Source organism: Lutjanus erythropterus, chromosome 20 (assembly GCF_056507025.1).
Source record: "Lutjanus erythropterus isolate fLutEry1 chromosome 20, fLutEry1.hap2, whole genome shotgun sequence".
Classification (NCBI taxonomy): domain Eukaryota; kingdom Metazoa; phylum Chordata; class Actinopteri; order Lutjaniformes; family Lutjanidae; genus Lutjanus; species Lutjanus erythropterus.
Window position 1 is genome coordinate 34,955,001 of NC_139336.1, and position 17,178 is coordinate 34,972,178.

At 40.0% G+C, this 17,178-nt stretch overlaps 3 protein-coding genes across 3 annotated transcripts in view; 1 reads left to right on the plus strand and 2 right to left on the minus strand.

The window, feature by feature from the left end:
• Positions 1-8,006, minus strand: part of gpat3 (glycerol-3-phosphate acyltransferase 3) — a 12,039-nt gene extending 4,033 nt beyond the window's left edge. The window contains exons 1-8 of the mRNA XM_084746155.1: positions 7,898-8,006; positions 5,585-5,766; positions 5,351-5,417; positions 1,955-2,243; positions 1,756-1,830; positions 439-528; positions 233-326; positions 44-159 (exon numbers count right to left, since the gene is read on the minus strand). Of these exons, the coding sequence (XP_084602281.1) occupies positions 44-159; positions 233-326; positions 439-528; positions 1,756-1,830; positions 1,955-2,243; positions 5,351-5,417; positions 5,585-5,728 (875 nt within the window). The 5' untranslated portion in view covers positions 5,729-5,766; positions 7,898-8,006. The remainder of the gene's footprint in view (positions 1-43; positions 160-232; positions 327-438; positions 529-1,755; positions 1,831-1,954; positions 2,244-5,350; positions 5,418-5,584; positions 5,767-7,897) is intronic.
• A 937-nt stretch (positions 8,007-8,943) lies between these two features.
• abraxas1 (abraxas 1, BRCA1 A complex subunit) lies at positions 8,944-14,233 on the plus strand. Its single transcript, XM_084745626.1, has 9 exons — positions 8,944-9,066; positions 10,180-10,270; positions 10,351-10,387; positions 11,386-11,452; positions 11,537-11,733; positions 12,964-13,083; positions 13,167-13,251; positions 13,353-13,464; positions 13,829-14,233. Exons 1-9 carry the CDS (start codon positions 8,986-8,988, stop codon positions 14,134-14,136), a joined length of 1,098 nt encoding a protein of 365 aa, XP_084601752.1. The 5' UTR covers positions 8,944-8,985; the 3' UTR covers positions 14,137-14,233.
• A 484-nt stretch (positions 14,234-14,717) lies between these two features.
• mrps18c (mitochondrial ribosomal protein S18C) lies at positions 14,718-16,859 on the minus strand. Its single transcript, XM_084745624.1, has 6 exons — positions 16,720-16,859; positions 16,527-16,579; positions 16,367-16,450; positions 15,543-15,600; positions 15,385-15,444; positions 14,718-14,843 (listed from the first exon to the last, which is right to left on the minus strand). Exons 1-6 carry the CDS (start codon positions 16,814-16,816, stop codon positions 14,767-14,769), a joined length of 429 nt encoding a protein of 142 aa, XP_084601750.1. The 5' UTR covers positions 16,817-16,859; the 3' UTR covers positions 14,718-14,766.
• Positions 16,860-17,178: the final 319 nt, after the last annotated feature.

Below are 17,178 nucleotides of genomic sequence, written 5' to 3' on the forward strand. Positions count from 1 at the left end.
CTACAGGTTGTAGTGACACCAATCAGTACGTCTGCGGTCTCACCTGCTGGTCACGGCGTGTCGGTCTTTCATCTCCGACCTCTCGAACCAGACATGAGGACACGACCTCACCATGGACCTCTGGATGACCCCCATCAGACCTCCGTGGATCTGACCCACCTGTGGACCACAGAGCGCCGACATCAGCGCATCAAAACGCCTGGAACACGAGACACCTGACGACGACACTCACCATGGCGTAGCAGCCATCGTTGGCCAGAATCACCACGTCGATGGGCGTGGTGTGATTGGCGACACAGATTCCTCCTTTCTGAGGTTTGTTCTCCCTGCGGAAACAAGATGGACGACAAACACGTGTTAATGAGGCCTCGTTAGCAGCCGCTGACGAGTCTGATGATGATGATGGCGGTGAGGTAAACACTCGGAGCTGACTCGGACCTGTTGTGGTAGTGGATGGTGGCTGACAGTCCTCTGGCACAGATCCTGTAGCAGGTCAGGTGGACCAACTCACTCAGCCAGTCCTTCACACTGACACACACACACACACACACACACACACACACACACACACACACACACACACACACACGTCATCATTTGCTTATTTCATGTATTGTCTGATGATATTTTTCTTATTACCACGGTTGATGAACTGTAGAGGTAAATGTGTATTGGGGTTGTAATATCAACCTGCCACTCCTTATTCTCCCAAGCCATAAAATTCAGTTGTGGTGTTACTGTGTTACAGTGTTCTGGTGTTACGGTGTTGTGGTGTTACAGTGTTTCTGTATTGCGGCGTTACAGTGTTGGGGTGTTACTGTGTTGTGGTGTTACAGTGTTTCTGTGTTTCGGTGTTGTGGTGTTACGGTGTTTCTGTGTTGCGGCGTTACAGTGTTGGGGTGTTACTGTGTTGTGGTGTTACGGTGTTTCGGTGTTGTGGTGTTACGGTGTTACAGTGTTTCGGTGTTGTGGTGTTACAGTGTTTCTGTGTTATGGTGTTGTGGTGTTACGGTGTTACAGTGTTGTGGTGTTACGGTGTTGTGGTGTTACGGTGTTTCTGTGTTACGGTGTTGTGGTGTTACGGTGTTACAGTGTTGTGGTGTTACGGTGTTGTGGTGTTTCGGTGTTGTGGTGTTGTGGTGTTACGGTGTTGTGGTGTTACGGTGTTACAGTGTTGTGGTGTTACAGTGTTACTGTGTTGTGGTGTTACGGTGTTTCTGTGTTATGGTGTTGTGGTGTTACGGTGTTACAGTGTTTCGGTGTTGGGGTGTTGTGGTGTTACGGTGTTGTGGTGTTTCGGTGTTACTGTGTTGTGGTGTTACGGTGTTTCTGTGTTATGGTGTTGTGGTGTTACGGTGTTACAGTGTTTCGGTGTTGGGGTGTTACTGTGTTGTGGTGTTACGGTGTTTCTGTGTTACGGGGTTGTGGTGTTACGGTGTTGTGGTGTTTCGGTGTTACTGTGTTGTGGTGTTACGGTGTTTCTGTGTTATGGTGTTGTGGTGTTACGGTGTTTCAGTGTTGTGGTGTTGTGGTGTTTCGGTGTTACTGTGTTGTGGTGTTACGGTGTTTCTGTGTTACGGGGTTGTGGTGTTACGGTGTTGCAGTGTTGTGGTGTTTCGGTGTTAGTGTTGTGGTGTTTCGGTGTTAGTGTTGTGGTGTTTCAGTGTTACAGTGTTGTGGTGTTACAGTGTTCTGGTGTTACGGTGTTGTGGTGTTACAGTGTTACGGTGTTGTGGTGTTGCGGTGTTGTCGTACCTGCTCTCGGGCATAAATCCCACCAGCGTCGTTCCGATGACGAGCCATGACAGGCCGGTGATGGCCAGAGTGATCCTGCAGGGACAGAAGACGGAGAACATGTTTTTTAGGATTTTTACTCTTCAGTTATCGGTGGTGTTTTCCATTAAACCTTGTAACGTTCTGTGATCCCGAGGATGTGAGAAGGCCTCACTGTGACCTGAGCGGGAAGAGGATGCAGTAGCGTACGAAGACGCCGAGGCCCCAGATGACGGTGAGGCGAAGGCTGATGTAGCGGAAGTTCTGATTGGTTCTGGTGAGGAGGTTCCAGGAGGCCAGCTCCTCGGAGGAGAAGCGCTGCGTCACCTGGTCGTCCACGATGCTCTCCAGGCCCTTCTTGTAGAAATAGAAGACGTCGCTCAGTGCAAACTCGCCAGCCGCCGGAGACTGAGCGCTCCGCAGCTGCCCCATCTCCTCCTCCATGGAGCCCCCCGCTCGCTCAATGATCCCTGGAACACGGTCGGAGAACTGGAGGTTAGAACAGGAACAGCTGACTGATGGGATTTCAATCAGCTGATCAAGAACTGTCAGGAGGGACACGTCAAAGATGTCTGAGGTGATTTAGAGACAGTTTGTCCACCAGAGAGCGCTGATGAGTTTGTTTAAAATGCCTCAAACGTGACGGCTGCTTTAATTAAAGCATCCAAATAAGGATAACAGCTAAAACAAACTCAGGAGGTTCTACTGAGAACCCTTTATATATTCCAAGGGTTTTATCTAGAAACCACCCAGTGACCAGTTGTTGTATCAGTCATTCTAAACGTTCTCCAGTTCTCTGTGTGTGTATGTGTATGAGGGGAGGTGTTTGTGTAAATGAGATTAAACGGAGCAGCAGCAGCAGAACACTGAACGTTATGTTAAAGCAGAGGATCACGAGAACGTTGACCTCTGTTTAACCCCTTCATGTACAGCTTTGTTTTCCAGAACATTACCACTATAATCTGCAGAACGAGGAGAACTCTGAGGGTTTAGCAGCAGACACACAGCAGAACTCTGACCTGTGTGACCGTGTGGTCAAAGCAGGAATAAGTGTTCAATCACACAGACTTTATTGATCCCCGTGGGAAAACAGTTTTTATTGGTTTCAATCAGTTATTTTTTTCTCTAATCACAGAAAACGTCCATGATGACCAGTTTTCTGCTGCATGTGACTCCTGCAGCTGCACGTCTTCTTTACAAATGAAGCAGATTTTGTTGGAATTTTTGTGATCTGGAACCTTTTTCAGGACTGAGAACACTAAGAACAGAGGTTCTGTGGTTTTATTCTCTCTAAACAAGGTGCCTTTGATTTTTAATTAACTAAACAAAAGAAAAAAAGGAACATTTGTTTGCAATGTTGATTGTTCCTGCAGCTTCATTCCAAAGAAAAGCCTAAAAAACATCCCAACATGTATCACAGCAGACTGTAAAAAGTTTTTAAGAAGCAAATTTTTAACTTTTGAAACAAACTTTAAAAAGTTTTGCTGACTTTCAATCTTTAGTTGAGATAATTTGCTTTTCTTTTTTCGATAAATTTGAATCTTTGAGTTTAAGAAACTAAAAAAAACAATCAAAAATTCACAGTGAGCTGCAAACCTGATTTTTTTTTTTAGTGACAAATTTTAACATTTACTTTCACTGAAATGAATTTACTCATTTTTAATGCAATGTTCTGAGTTTCTAAAATTCAAAGATTTACGTTTATCTGAAAAAGAAAAATAAATGATCTCAATAAAAGATCAGTAGTTGGTAAAACTTTTTCAAAGACTAAGAATCTGATTTCAGCTCAAAACTCAAAAATCTGTTTCCTTGAAATTTTGAGTTTTCTCAACTTTTTTGTTTTTACAGTGTTCACACACAAAATTACAATTAATTACAACTTAAATGTACTTTTTACAGTTCAGTAAACTGAGGATTACTCTGACTGCAAGTACACTCACACACCTAATGTACACACACTATAAACATAATACTGTAGTACACACTACACAGAGTATTAGTTACTTTTTAACTGCTGATGTTCAACATATTATCACAAATCAATTCATGTCACATTTTGATCAAAAAATCCACAAAAACACAGATGAAAAGTTTGTTCTCAGTAGAATAAAATAAAAGTACTGAAGTAGATTACATCATAAAACTACGAGTAAAAGTACAAACATGAAAATATACTCATAAGAAGTACAAAAAAACTACTTAATTATAGTAATTTGAGTATTTGTAGTTAGTTACTTCCACTGTGTGTAATGAGCGACAGTGTTTCAGAGATTAGACTGCACCCGTCTGCTGTTTGACTACAGTTATGAAATCAGCTGTTGCATCATCATCCTGAGACGAGACACACACACACACACACACACACACACACACACAAACACACACACACACACACACACACACACACACACACAAACACACACACACACACACACACACACACACACACACACACACACAGTGTCACATGATCTGTGTGTGCAGCTGAAACAGAACCTCACTCAGCAGGACAAAATGTTCTTAGAGAACAAATGAGGAACTTCAGCTGCTGCTCACGTCAGATATCCTGAACCTGCTGTATTGTTCTGTCGGGGAACACAGGATGGTCATGGAGAACAAAATTACAGAACATACTGTGGAAAACAGTACGGAAGGAACCAAGAGAAACCTTTAGCACCTTAAAGACATTCAGTATGTGAGACAAGTTCTCAGAAATCTGCAGAACCTGAAGAACAAGCTACCATCTGCAGCAAACTAAACACTCAGGAAGCATGATGGGAAATGTAGGCCATTCACTCTTAGAAATGAAAGTGCTAACTAGAACCATAAAGGGTTCTTCAGCTTGTCCCCGTAGGAGAACCCTTTTTGATTCCTGGTAAAGGTTCCACTTGGAACCCTTTCAGAGAGTTCTATATAGAGCCCAGCATAAAGTGTTATACCTAGAACCGTCTGTGAAAGGTTCTACAGAGAACTCTTCTATGATGGAAATGGTTCTTCCCAGAATTTTCTCTAGAAGTTCTATCCAGAACCTTTCTTCCTTGTAATGGTGTTAACAAGAACCAAGCCAGGAGACTTTCCAAGAACACTTTTATATTCCAAGGGTTTTATCTAGAACTCACCAGGGGAGGTTCTACGGAGAACCTTTTTATATTCTAAGGGTTTTATCTATAATCCAGGGGGTTCTGCCAAGAATCGTTTTATATTCTAAGATTTTTTTCTCTAAAACACACTCAGGAGGTTCTTCTGAGAACCCTTTTATATTTCAAAGGTTTTATCTGGATTATAGTTCCAGATATCAAATAAATATCCAGGTAAAATCACTCATTTTATGAATGGAGTTTGGTTGGAGAGAGGAGAGTCTGTCTGACAGAAAGGTAAAGGGGGGGGGGGGGGGGTTCTAAATATAATGTACACTTAAACTGATATTGATTTTTTTAGGTACCTTGTCACTGCTGTCTCTGTCCACAGCAGGACACTGATTAACTTCCTACACCGTCACTCCTGCTGCTTCTCCACACTGACCTCATGTAACCACACTTTAAACAACCTGAAGTCCCCCTTTAATCAGGTGACTCACCGTTGGGCAGAGGGACGGGGACGCTGGGCTGTTCCTGCCGTCCTCTCTGGATCCGCACTGTGGCCCACTGCAAAGACACAACGTTTGAGACGACCTCTGACACACCAGAGTCTCCTGCTGCTCATTTCATCACCGTCCACACATGTGAAGTAAGACGTGAAGAGGACACTCTGTCTGTCTGTCTGTCTGTCTGTCTGTCTGTCTCTCTGTCTGTCTGGACTGTGTCCCCCTTACCTCCAGGATTTGGACCAGGATCTGGATGTAGACCCCGGTGACGCCCAGAGACAGTCCAAACATGGCGGGCAGCATGATGAGGAACACCACCACAAACATCCACACCTGGAACACACCTGCAGCTACACACCACAGGTCCTCCATCGCTGACAGCTGAGGCCACACACACGTCACGTCATCATCTGCACACACACACACACACACACACACACACACACACACACACACACACACACACACACACACCACGAGGTTTTCAGATAATTCGACAGTGATACAGATACAGTGAACGGTAACGTCCGTCTGTCTTCAACTCTGGTCTCTGGACTCGAGGACCACGTGATGGAACGTGGTTCAGACCTTCATTCAGCACGATCACACGGCGGCCATTTTCCTCTGATGTCACACTCAGGGTGTGAAGCTCAGATGTCGTCCTGCTGTGTTCCAGGTTCTAAGTCGTACAAACGTAGAAAATCTGACAAGTCGTTCTCATTTCTCTGCTGATTTATGTTGAAATATGTCCTGATGTCCCTCCAGCTGCTGATCAAACTACATATCCAATAACACATAAACTACTGTGAGATGACGGCAAACGTTAGCATGTTAGCCAGTTCCTTGCTAACGTATTATCATTAGTCTTAAATGATACAACAGACAGAACAGAAGACTCTGAAACATCAGTGGACATAATGGACACATTTATTTAAGCCTGGGAGAAAAACAAACTGGATGTGATCAAGCTAATGTAGGCTAATGTTAGCGTTAGCTGTCCTGCTGTCTCCGGTTCTGTGATGTTCTGAAAACAGATCAAAATCTTAATGTGGTCTACGGCAGTTTTCAAATCACAGGAGATGATTTGTCAGATCCTCACTGCTTATACACAGTGTGACATCCTGTGACATCACACTCAGTGTGTGATGTCACACACTGAGTGTGATGTCACAGGAAAATGGCTGCCGTGTGAAAAACAGACTAATAATATGAAGTAGACGAGGCTCAGCTCGGCTGCCTGTTGTTCCACTGGTCACTCACAGTTATAATTATCAAAATCTTCACTTTCTATAATTAGAACAAAATAAGAAAAATAGAAATTAGAAAATATTAGATTATGGGATAGTGTGTAGAGGAAAAGTGCACACTGAGTGTGCTGTAAAACAGTGTGTGATATTATACTAAGAGAAAAATTATAAATAATTATTACCATGTAAAAAATGATAAATGAAGTTTAGTAGTGAGGGTTACAGTATTTTCACAGTGACGATTCCACGTACAAGTAAAAAGGAACCAAATAAAACTTCTACAGTAAAGTATAAATACATATAAATAGTACTCAGTGTGCAGAAATAAATAATCAATGATAACAATAATAATAATAATAATAATAATGATACTACAGTGATAAATATGGTATCACATAAATATAATTAACTTTTCCATAATGAGAACATTTACTTCTGAGTATATTTTGCTGATAACACTTATGTACTTTTACTTTGATTTTGAACGCAGGACTTTTACTTGTGAGAGGTACTTGTATGTTACTCGAGTATTTTCATTTTATGTTATTTATACATCTACTCCACTACATCTCAGAGGGAAAAATACCAGCCTACTTTTTACTCCACTACATTTATCTGACGCTTCAGTTACAGTTACTTTTCAAATTCAGCAAACACAAAGCAAAAGTGCATCAGAGTTATTATCATGTTAATACACTAACAACAACAACAACAACAACAATGTAATAAATAATAATAATAATAAAAATATAATTTAACATTTTGCATCATGAGTACTTAAAAGTTGTACTTTTAAGGTGATAATAATAATAATAATAATAATAATAATTGTTGTTGTTGTTATTATTTATCATTTTCCGTCATTAGTACTTTCAGTTTTAATCATTTAAGTACATTTTGTTGATAATACTTTTGTACTTTCTATGTTTTTAAATATTGATCGTACAGTTACTGAGTTACTTAGACTGAATACTTTAACAGCAGCTGTAGGCCTGATGATTACTTTCATTATGGATTAATCTGCTGATCATTTTCTCTGTTAATCGATTGATTATTGTAATGGTTCTGAAAATACTGAAGTAGAAAGTAGCATGAAAAGGAAGTACTCGAGTACCTTCAGTACTTGAGTAAAAGTATCGTGGTCACATTCCAACACTGTTGCTGACTGGCTGAAGGGAAAAAGCAGCGGACCGTTAGTCGAAGTGTTGAGTTTTAATGTGAAGTGAAGAGAAATAAAAACAAACAACAGCGACACAAACAACAACAAACACTGTGTTTGTGTTGAAATAAATACCTGAGAGACGGTGAGACAGTGTCCGCGCGCTTTAATGTCCCGAGGAAACAAAGAAACTGTATCTTGTGTCAATATGTAAAGACAGCTCAGTGGTTTAAGACACGCCCCTCCGCAAGTCTACGGAAGGTTTAAACAGCCAAAACTATATATAATAAATACATAAATACATAAACAAACAAACAAATAAATATCCTACATAAATAATTATAGGAGTAAATATTTAATTTGACACTTTAAAATATATAAATATAAAATAAATTATTAATTAGTTAATAAATTTAATGTAATAATAAGAATATGTCACCATATACATAAAAACAAAAGTTAAATTAAAATCAAATATATTTATTCAAAATCAATTTGTATGTATTTATTTTTTTTCATTATTTTATATATATTTACACATTTATATACTTATTTGTTCATTCATTCATATATTAATTTATTTATCTACTTATTCATTTTTCACACATTGATTTAATCTTTTTATAATTTTATTTATTTATGTTCTCATTACAGTGAAATGAATTCCAAAGTTGCAGCTCAGTCAGAGAACTCGATCGATCGGTTGAGCCTGCAGGGTCTGTCATACTGTTCACTCACCAATCAGAGGCTTTGACCCGCCCCCTGACTTTTGATTTAAGAAGCTGACACATTTTATTACTTTATTATTTTTTATGATTCCTTTTTAAGTTATATTTAGTTACATCATGGATAAATAAAAATATGAATAAATAAACAAACAAACAAATAAATAATGTGTGAATGAATAATAAATGAATAAATTAAGAAATAAGTGTACAAATTAATAAACAAACACACAAATAAATATAACATTCGAGTATTTGATTGAATTAGTTTGTGATTTGTTTATTTATGGAGATAATGCAGCATTAAACCACACAATAATTTATTTCTTCTTCTTCAGTATGTAATTATTGCTGTATTTAAAATCTTTAGTTTGGGCTCTTTACAGCTTCCATACATACGTCATGGCGGACTGCGCGGTAAAAACGCAGACTTTTCCTGCGCTTGTGTCGCGCTCCAGTGACGTTAGTGATGACGCATGTGTGTAGTGAAGAAGCAGCATGGCGGAGCCGACTGTCCGGGTGTCTGGGATCGTTTTATCTTCTCTGATGTTCCAGCATGTGAACAGTGATTCAGACGTGGTGAGAAACAATCAAAGCTCGTTAAAACCGACGTGTTTTGAATGGAGGCTGGCGGGCGGTTAGAGAACAGTTCTGCAGGCTGAGGAGGAACGCTACAAACAACAGAACACGAACGTCCCAAAGAACAGACTTTAAAGTTAATTAGGTCTTGATTAACAGTTTGATAGTGAAGGTTTCAGCTGTGGACGCGTGTGTTTGTGTTTCAAGTGAAGCTAAAACTTCTTCCACGTTACTTCTACAACTTTTTAAACCGAGCTAAGAGTAAACATACCGAACCACCAAACTCCGTTCAGAAATATTCCTATTTAACATGACGCGGATTGTGGACGAGTATACGTAGGTTGTGAAATGCAACCAAATGCAGCTTAAAAGTCAAGCGGGTCTGCTGAGAAATTCGGCAAATATATAAATCAACAAGCGATTCATACAAACTTTCAATTTCAACATAAAAGCTGGAGGTACCGCCCACAGCTGAGTCCTGCTGGGACTCTGATGTACAGACTGTGGACATGAGTTCACACAAATACAACAGAATTCTAAATGATCACATGGCTTTCATCAAGATTTTACAAATATTAAGTCACATTTTTTTATATGTCTGCGCTGCGATCTTTATTTTCCTTTTTAATCTATTTTATAAAATTTTAAGGCTGCAGGTAATTATTGTAAGTAAAATAACTTTTTTTTTGATAAATTCTAAATTAAATTTAATAAAAAAAACCCAAACATATTCAGTTTTCAGTCATGTAGGATGAAGGAAAGCAGCAAATCATCTTTCAGAGGCAGAAAATTGTGAATATTTGGTAATTTTTCATTATTTTTGTTTGAAAATGACTGAAACAGTTAATCGATTGTCAGAAATAGTTTCTGATCATTAATCAATAAATCATTTTAGCTCTGTTGAATTTAATTTTAATCTGTAAAAATCTTATGTGTGTTTTTAATCCTGTTGTGTTTCTTTAAAATCTTTGTGTTTGAATGGAGTCATTTAAAGGTTCTCTGCTTCATAAAGGAACTGTGTAGAACAAATCAGCGTCTGTCCACGGCTCAAATATACGCTGTGATGTTTCTGTCACAGTGGAGTTTGATTTAGTTTGTCTGCTGTCTGTGCAGGAAGGTGTGATCGTGGGAGAGAGCAGGTTTGAGGAGCAGATCACCATCAGTGACTCTCAGGCTGATCACATTCACATCGAGGAGACCTACAGTAAGTTAAAGGTGGTCACATGACGCAGCGTCACAGCCTCGCCGTCACATGATAATAACATGTCTGTGTTTCTTCTACAGACATACAGAAGCACATCGCCTGCCACCGACTGCATGAGTGAGTCCTGGAGCAGAGAAAATCTGATCTGAAGTTCACGGTGCAAAGAAAGAAAAAGAAAAAAACAAAACTTAAGAGAAGAAAGTCTGAATATTCTCTGAGATTCAAGTCGTGAATTCACAAGAAAAAAAACCTCAAATTTACAAGAAAAAATTCAAATGTTCTTTGAGATTAAAGTTGGAAAGCTGAGAGGAAAAAGTCACAAATTTACTGAAATAATCTCAGATTTAAATTGAAAATTAACAAGAAAAAAAAAGAATATTCTTGGAGATTAAAGTTAGAAAAAAACTCACAAACCCTCAAATGTTCTCTGAGATTAACAGCATGAATTTATCAGAAAAAAACACTTGAATATTCTCTAAGATTAAAGTCTGAAATTTACAAGAAAGTTTTTCTCTGAGATTGTAATTGTAAATTTCTAAGAAAAAAGAGAAATATTCTCTGAGAATTTAAGTCATACTTTTCTGACAAAAATGTATGAGGAAAAAAAACCAGAAATACTCTGAGATTAAATTCACAGAAAAACCTCGTGAATTTCTAAAAACCAAACAAACTGAATAATATATTAAAGTTGTAAATTTCAAGTCACAGGTTTCTGAGAAAGTTTTCCAGCTGTGTTACACACAGAACAACATCTGGACTTGGATGAGACACTTTTATGGCCGGTCACATCTACAGACGGATCAAATGAATTGATCCTGAAGGACTTTTTCTCATTGATAAATCTGATTGTAAAGTAGAATTTGATGATGTCATCCTCTGGTGGTGGGAATAAATCCATGTGGTTCCCCAACAAAAAAAAAAGTTTTTCTCATAAATGTATTTTTTCCTGTGATTATTATTAACGTAACATTTCTTGACCCTGTACACGTTTTAAAATCCTGACTTGTGTGAAACCATGAAGCAGCTGTTGTTGTTGTTGTTGTTGTTGTTGTTGTTGTTGTTGTTGTTGTTGACGACCGTGCAGACGTTGGTCGTTTCTCTCTGTGTGTCCGTAGCTTCTACACCGGTGTCGGAGACGTGAACGTGGACGCGCTGAAGAAAATCCTGGCAGACAACAAGCAGGTAAAACCCGACACACGTGCAGAACTGATGCGTGGATCTGGACCGTCCGTGTCCGACGGAGTTGTCCCCTGTTGAACTCTGCAGGACAACGTGATTGGCTGGTACCGTCAGCGCAGGAACACGGACCAACAGATGACGTTCAGAGAGAAGCTCGTCCACGAGAAGCTGAAGAACGCCTTGTCCAACCCTCACATGATCTTTGTCCTGCTGACGCCCAGCAAGCTGTCGGCTCCAGGATCCACTCACAGGATGGAGTACGCCGCCTTCATCTCACGCAGCAGGTCAGGGACTCGGACTCGCCGTCCTCATTCTACTCCATTTTTAATTTATTGATAAGTTCAGTTTCTGTGCTGATTCAGATTAATGATAGAAAATGTAATTCTGATTTGTGATTATTACTGTGAGGGTCGGACTGAAACATCTGATCCTGATATGTTGGTGTGTCACAAACTGAAAGAGGACTGGACACGAGATGATGGGTCTTATTTAGAACAGAGGGGAACATGAGGACGTTCTAGTTCTAACAGGTCACTGTTTCAAATGTTATATTGAAATATATTAGATTCTCTTCTGATTCTATTTTAAACCTCATTTTTATCAACATTTTTGAAATGAAAGTGTCCTGAAAACAGCAAGTAGAGTTATCCAATCAGATTATTTTGTTGTTGTCTCCAGGCAGAGAAAGTTTAGAGCTGCTCACTCATTGGTTAGGACTTCATGACTGGGACAGAAGGACACAGCCTGAGTTAGTTTAGAGAGTGACAGGTGAATTAACCAACCGCGTTTTGATTTACAGTGGGCGGGAACAAAAATAATCCCTCAGTCCTTCCTGAAGGACAGAGACGTCTTCATCGAGACTGATGCTGGTACTAAGTGGCTGACTTGTTAGCGCTGCCTCTTTCACAGAACGTCTGTAAAGAACCGAGTTATTTAAGAGACTGAGATCATCCCTCAGTCTGTTAGGAAACTAACAGCTCAGCACACAGAAATAATCTTCATAAAGATTATTACAGCTCTTAATATCAAACACAAACAGTATCAGAGTAAATATCAGTTATCTGCTGTTTAATACAAGTTTAAATAAAGAAAACTCATTTATTCTGTTGTCACTGTGGTGTTTGCTGCCTTCTACTGTTTTTTAAATATGACAACTACACACTGTAACACGTCACAAACTGCCTGCTGCTTATTCCAGAAAAAACGTCTTACATTTTGCTGCATTGTTTTTGTTTGTGACAGAAAAAACTACAATATTCTCTGAGATTAATGATGTCAGTTTAGGGGAAAAAAATCTCAGATATTCTCTGAGATTTAAGTTGGAAATTTCTGGAAAAGAATCGCAAATTTTCAAGAAAAAAAATCTACTATTTTCTGAGATTAAAGTCATAAATTTCTGAAAACAACTTGAATTGTGGTAGTGGATTACTCTTGTTGTCCATGTGTTCACGTGTGTATTTGTGTGCGTTTTTTCCTCTGATGTTGATGAAACGTTGTGTTTCCGTTGTGTGAAGGCGCTTCATCAACGTTCCCGTCTTGGTCAACAACCTGGGTCTGCTGGAGCAGCTGTCGTACTGGAAGGTGTCGGCTCCGTGCTCTGCAGCAGGTTATAACGCCACCATGAAGAAGCACAGGTACGTCAGGTACAGATGTTCACATCACACCTGTATCACATCTGCTCCTCCCACTTCTTCTTCTTCTTCTTCTGTTGTTGCAGCTCGAAGTTCTTCTCCTCCACCGGGCTGCTGAGAGACGTCACTGAGGTGAACAAGATGAACGAGTGTCTGCAGTCGGAGCTGCAGGTGAGCAGCAGCTGATGGAGTGTTGCTCTCAGTGTGTGTTGACGTCCCGCCTCCTCACACACTCTCACTGTGTTCTGTGTTCTGTGTTCTGTGTTGGACAGAAAGCGTGCAGGGAGGTGGAGGAGAGCGAACGTCTGGTGGAAACTCTGCAGGCCGACGTCTCGGCCCTCAGGAGGAGACTGAGAGAGAAGAAGCAGAGCGGAGCTGGAAAAGGTTCAGTCGTCTCTCTGTCTGATTCTCACCACAGTTAATGATGACATCACTTTTCACATTAATAAGACAAAATATAATCATGATTTATTGCTAATGTTGTTTTGTCCTGACTGGTTCAGATACTGATGATCAACATCTAAACTTCACTGTGCAAATGAAATGTTCTCTTTATACTTAATGAGAAAAAAAAGTAATGTTTTGAGAATAAAGAATTTGTTGGTTGAAGTTGTGTGAGTTGTTCCTGGAGGGACTGGATATGATGTGGCACCGTCCTGCGCCACACGGATCTTTTCATGTGTCTCATTAGAACAGTGAGGTTGAGGATCTCTGAATAAACTCTGTGTTCTCTCTGTGTTCTCCGCAGCGTCAGACGACGATCCACCGGAGCAGAAGAACAACCTTCTGCTGCACGAGGCTGTCAGAGCTCTGTTCTCCTGTTCTCCTCTGTTCCACACTCACACTCTCACCCTCCAGGCTTTTCCTGTTCCCGACGTCTGCTGCGGCGCCGAGCAGGACGGAGGCGTCTCCGCGGCGACCCAGATCCACTCAGATACTACAGACTCTCAGGAGACCGCGTCCTCGCTGCTGCGTCCCGACAGGACAAACTGTCGGAAGAGACTGAGAGAGACGCAGCCGCTGAGGGAGAGGAAACGCAGGAAGAGCAGCTCGTGAAGACAAAATACATTCCTGCTTCAGATTCATGGAACACCTGGATTTTAATCACTTCTTATTGGCTGTTCATTCATTAACGCTGTTTATTTTAAAGGGATAGTTCAGATCATTTAAAATGTGGTTGTGTTTGGCACAAATGTACCTTCAGTAGGGAGCAGCAGCAGTATGGAAGCTGAGCAGTCAGCTGGTGTGGACAGACTCAGCGGCAAAATGTCTTTACGCTACATGTAGAATATTTTCACCTCTATCTTTCTGTCAGACAGACTTTTCTGACAGGAAACCACCGTTCTAGAAGACAAACATCACTCTGCAAACCAACCAAACTCCATTCATAAAACCAGTGATTTTCTGTCACAGAACTCAGGAGTTGTTGGTCTGCGGCTTCATCTGTTGGTGTGTTTGTGTTGTGACTTCAGTGAATCTGAACACTTTCATGTTATCTGATATATTTTCAGAATTGTTTACAGATGTTCTTGTGTTCTGATGAAGACGTTCTTTTTGCTAAAAAACAACTATGCTGCGTTTAATGAAATTAATAGAAATGTTGTTTTCCAGTGTGGAAACAAGAACCAGACACAAAGTGACAGAAGTGATACTTTAATAAACAATTAAACACACAATAATCAATAACTAATCCAGATGTTTGATACCACAGATGTTAGGGTCCTTCATGAACTGTGGATGTTTGTGAGTCACCGACATGAAACCTGGATGGAGAAACAGCACAGTCGAGTCAGTACACACACACACACACACACACACACACACACACACACACACACACACACACACACACACACACACACACACACACACACACGGTTACAGTTAGAGACGCAACATTAAAATGTGTTTTATGAACTGGAGATCTTCATCATCCTCACATCAGAACAGGGAGGAGACACTGAGGGAAACTTTGGGTGAACTATGACTTTAAGTGTCACAGTTGATTGATATCAAGTTCTAAAGTTAAATCTATGACTTCAGACTTTTTAATGTCAGTTTAATAAATTTAAGGTCTATTTTGTAATAAAGTAAATGTATGCATACTGTTCTGTGTTACAGTAGATCTGTGATAATGAGCTGAAGGACAAAAACGTCCTCATCTGTTACTGCAGCATCACAGTGTGAGAAACTGCTGTTCACATGAATTCTGGCTTCAGAAGAAAACGTTCAAACAACTGGCTCGTCCCTTTTAAAATGACGAAACATCCCTTTAAAGAATTTAAAGCTGTGATGGACACTGACCTGTTGACTGAGCTTTCTTTATGGCTTTGGACACTTCCTTCTGTTTTCTTCCACACAGGCCTGTCAAATCAAGACAGAGACGCCACAATAACATTTTTTATTAATCCACATTTATTGTGACGATGCAAACAGGAAGTACCTCGGGTTCAGCTGCTCACCTGTGATGTGTCGGCCATAAATTCTGCCCGTGTGAGGAGAGATGAACTGAGAGAGCAGCTGGAAAGAAGACAGATGTGAGAGTTAACCAGCTGTTTCTGCTGAAGCTTCACGTCCGTGTCCAAAACACACGAGATGAAAAACACTCAGAACACGTCTGCAGGGCGGAGACGGGCTAGAACGTCTTAAAGAACCCACTCAATGTTTCATTACTCTGTGGGTTTTTGTATTTTTACTTTGTCACAGATGCTGAAAAACACAGATTACTACTGATATTTATCAACACTCTGTGACCTTTCAGATTTCAGAAGTTTTTTTTCTGGGTTTCTGGATTTTGTAGTTTTATTGCACAAAACACCAAAAAATATATACAATTTTTTTTTTAAAAAAGCTGCTGTAAAATCAGACAACAAGTTGATCCATTAATTAACTGTCAAATATTAAATTAATCACTAACTATATGATAGATTTTTTTCCCCTTTATTTTAATCAAAAAGTCCAAATTCTCTGATTTCAGTTTCTTAAATGTGAATATTTCCTGTTTTTTTTTTTTCTCTCTGACAGGAAACTGAATATCTTTGAGTTGTGGACAAAACGAGACATTTGAGGACGTCAGGTTGACATTTTAGGGACAAAACAACTGATTGATTAGTGGAGAAAATGATAAATCAATAATAATTAAAATGATTGTTACAGGAAAGATGATGAGATTGTGACAGGATTAATTAAACTAGGCACTTGAGGTTAGGACTGCAACTAATGATAATTTTCATAATCGATTAGAGTAACTGTGCAGCCCAGGTGTGAAGGTGCGTCACTGACTCACCTGAGTGTTTTTGTAGTCCACTGTGACGCTGCACAGGATACATCCTCTCTGTGCTTCTTTGAACGGGTTTTCCATCTCAACGAGCTGAAACACAAAATAACAGTAATGTTAACCTGTTATCGCTGACATGCGCCTGTTAGAAACCACCGTCATTACCTACCGTGTCATCTTTTTGTCGGACTGCACGTGAAGCGGCCGTCAGACTTCTGAAACCTGCAGGAGTTAGCATTAGCAACATTAGCTTACAGGATGACACTGAATGGAACTGATAATTTAGACGAGTCGTTTATTTCACACATGATAAAACTGTACAACGCCTTCACACAGGTGTTAGTGCACCTGTACAGCCTCACCTGTGTTTCCATGTGGAGCTAAAACAGGTTTAATCCTCTGTAACCCTCTGACACACAACATTACGACCTGACAGTCGTGTCCAGGACAACCCTGCATCTGCGGAACTCTCGCGAGATCTGGAGGCGGTCTTTCTTCACTGTCCTCGTTGCACAAACTAATATACAATAAAAATAAAAAATAATTAAAATATTAAAATAATAATCTGCCTGTGTTGTGATTAAGAATTACTCGCGTTTAAAGGCTGAAAACACGTGGTTTGGGTTAAAATGACCAACTCTCGCGAGATCTTTGGCGGCTAAGATAGACAGGATGTTGTCAACTAGAAAGTCCTCCGGTGTTGCACTGAGGTTTCTAACTATGAGTTCCTACCACATCGAAAGTGGCTTTGCCTCATGCAAGAACAGATTATTAAGTCTTAAATTTATTATTATCATTATTATTGTTGTTGTTGTTGTTAT

Coding starts and splice junctions, on each gene's coding strand:
- abraxas1 (XM_084745626.1), top strand. CDS start 8,986: ATGGCGGAGCCGACTGTCCGGGTGTCTGGGATCGTTTTATCTTCTCTG. Junction 9,067..10,179: donor TGAACAGTGATTCAGACGTG/GTGAGAAACAAT, acceptor CTGTCTGTGCAG/GAAGGTGTGATCGTGGGAGA. Junction 10,271..10,350: donor TCACATCGAGGAGACCTACA/GTAAGTTAAAGG, acceptor TTTCTTCTACAG/ACATACAGAAGCACATCGCC.
- mrps18c (XM_084745624.1), bottom strand. CDS start 16,816: ATGCAGGGTTGTCCTGGACACGACTGTCAGGTCGTAATGTTGTGTGTC. Junction 16,580..16,719: donor AGCTCCACATGGAAACACAG/GTGAGGCTGTAC, acceptor TAACTCCTGCAG/GTTTCAGAAGTCTGACGGCC. Junction 14,844..15,384: donor AAAGAAAGCTCAGTCAACAG/GTCAGTGTCCAT, acceptor TTCTCCATCCAG/GTTTCATGTCGGTGACTCAC.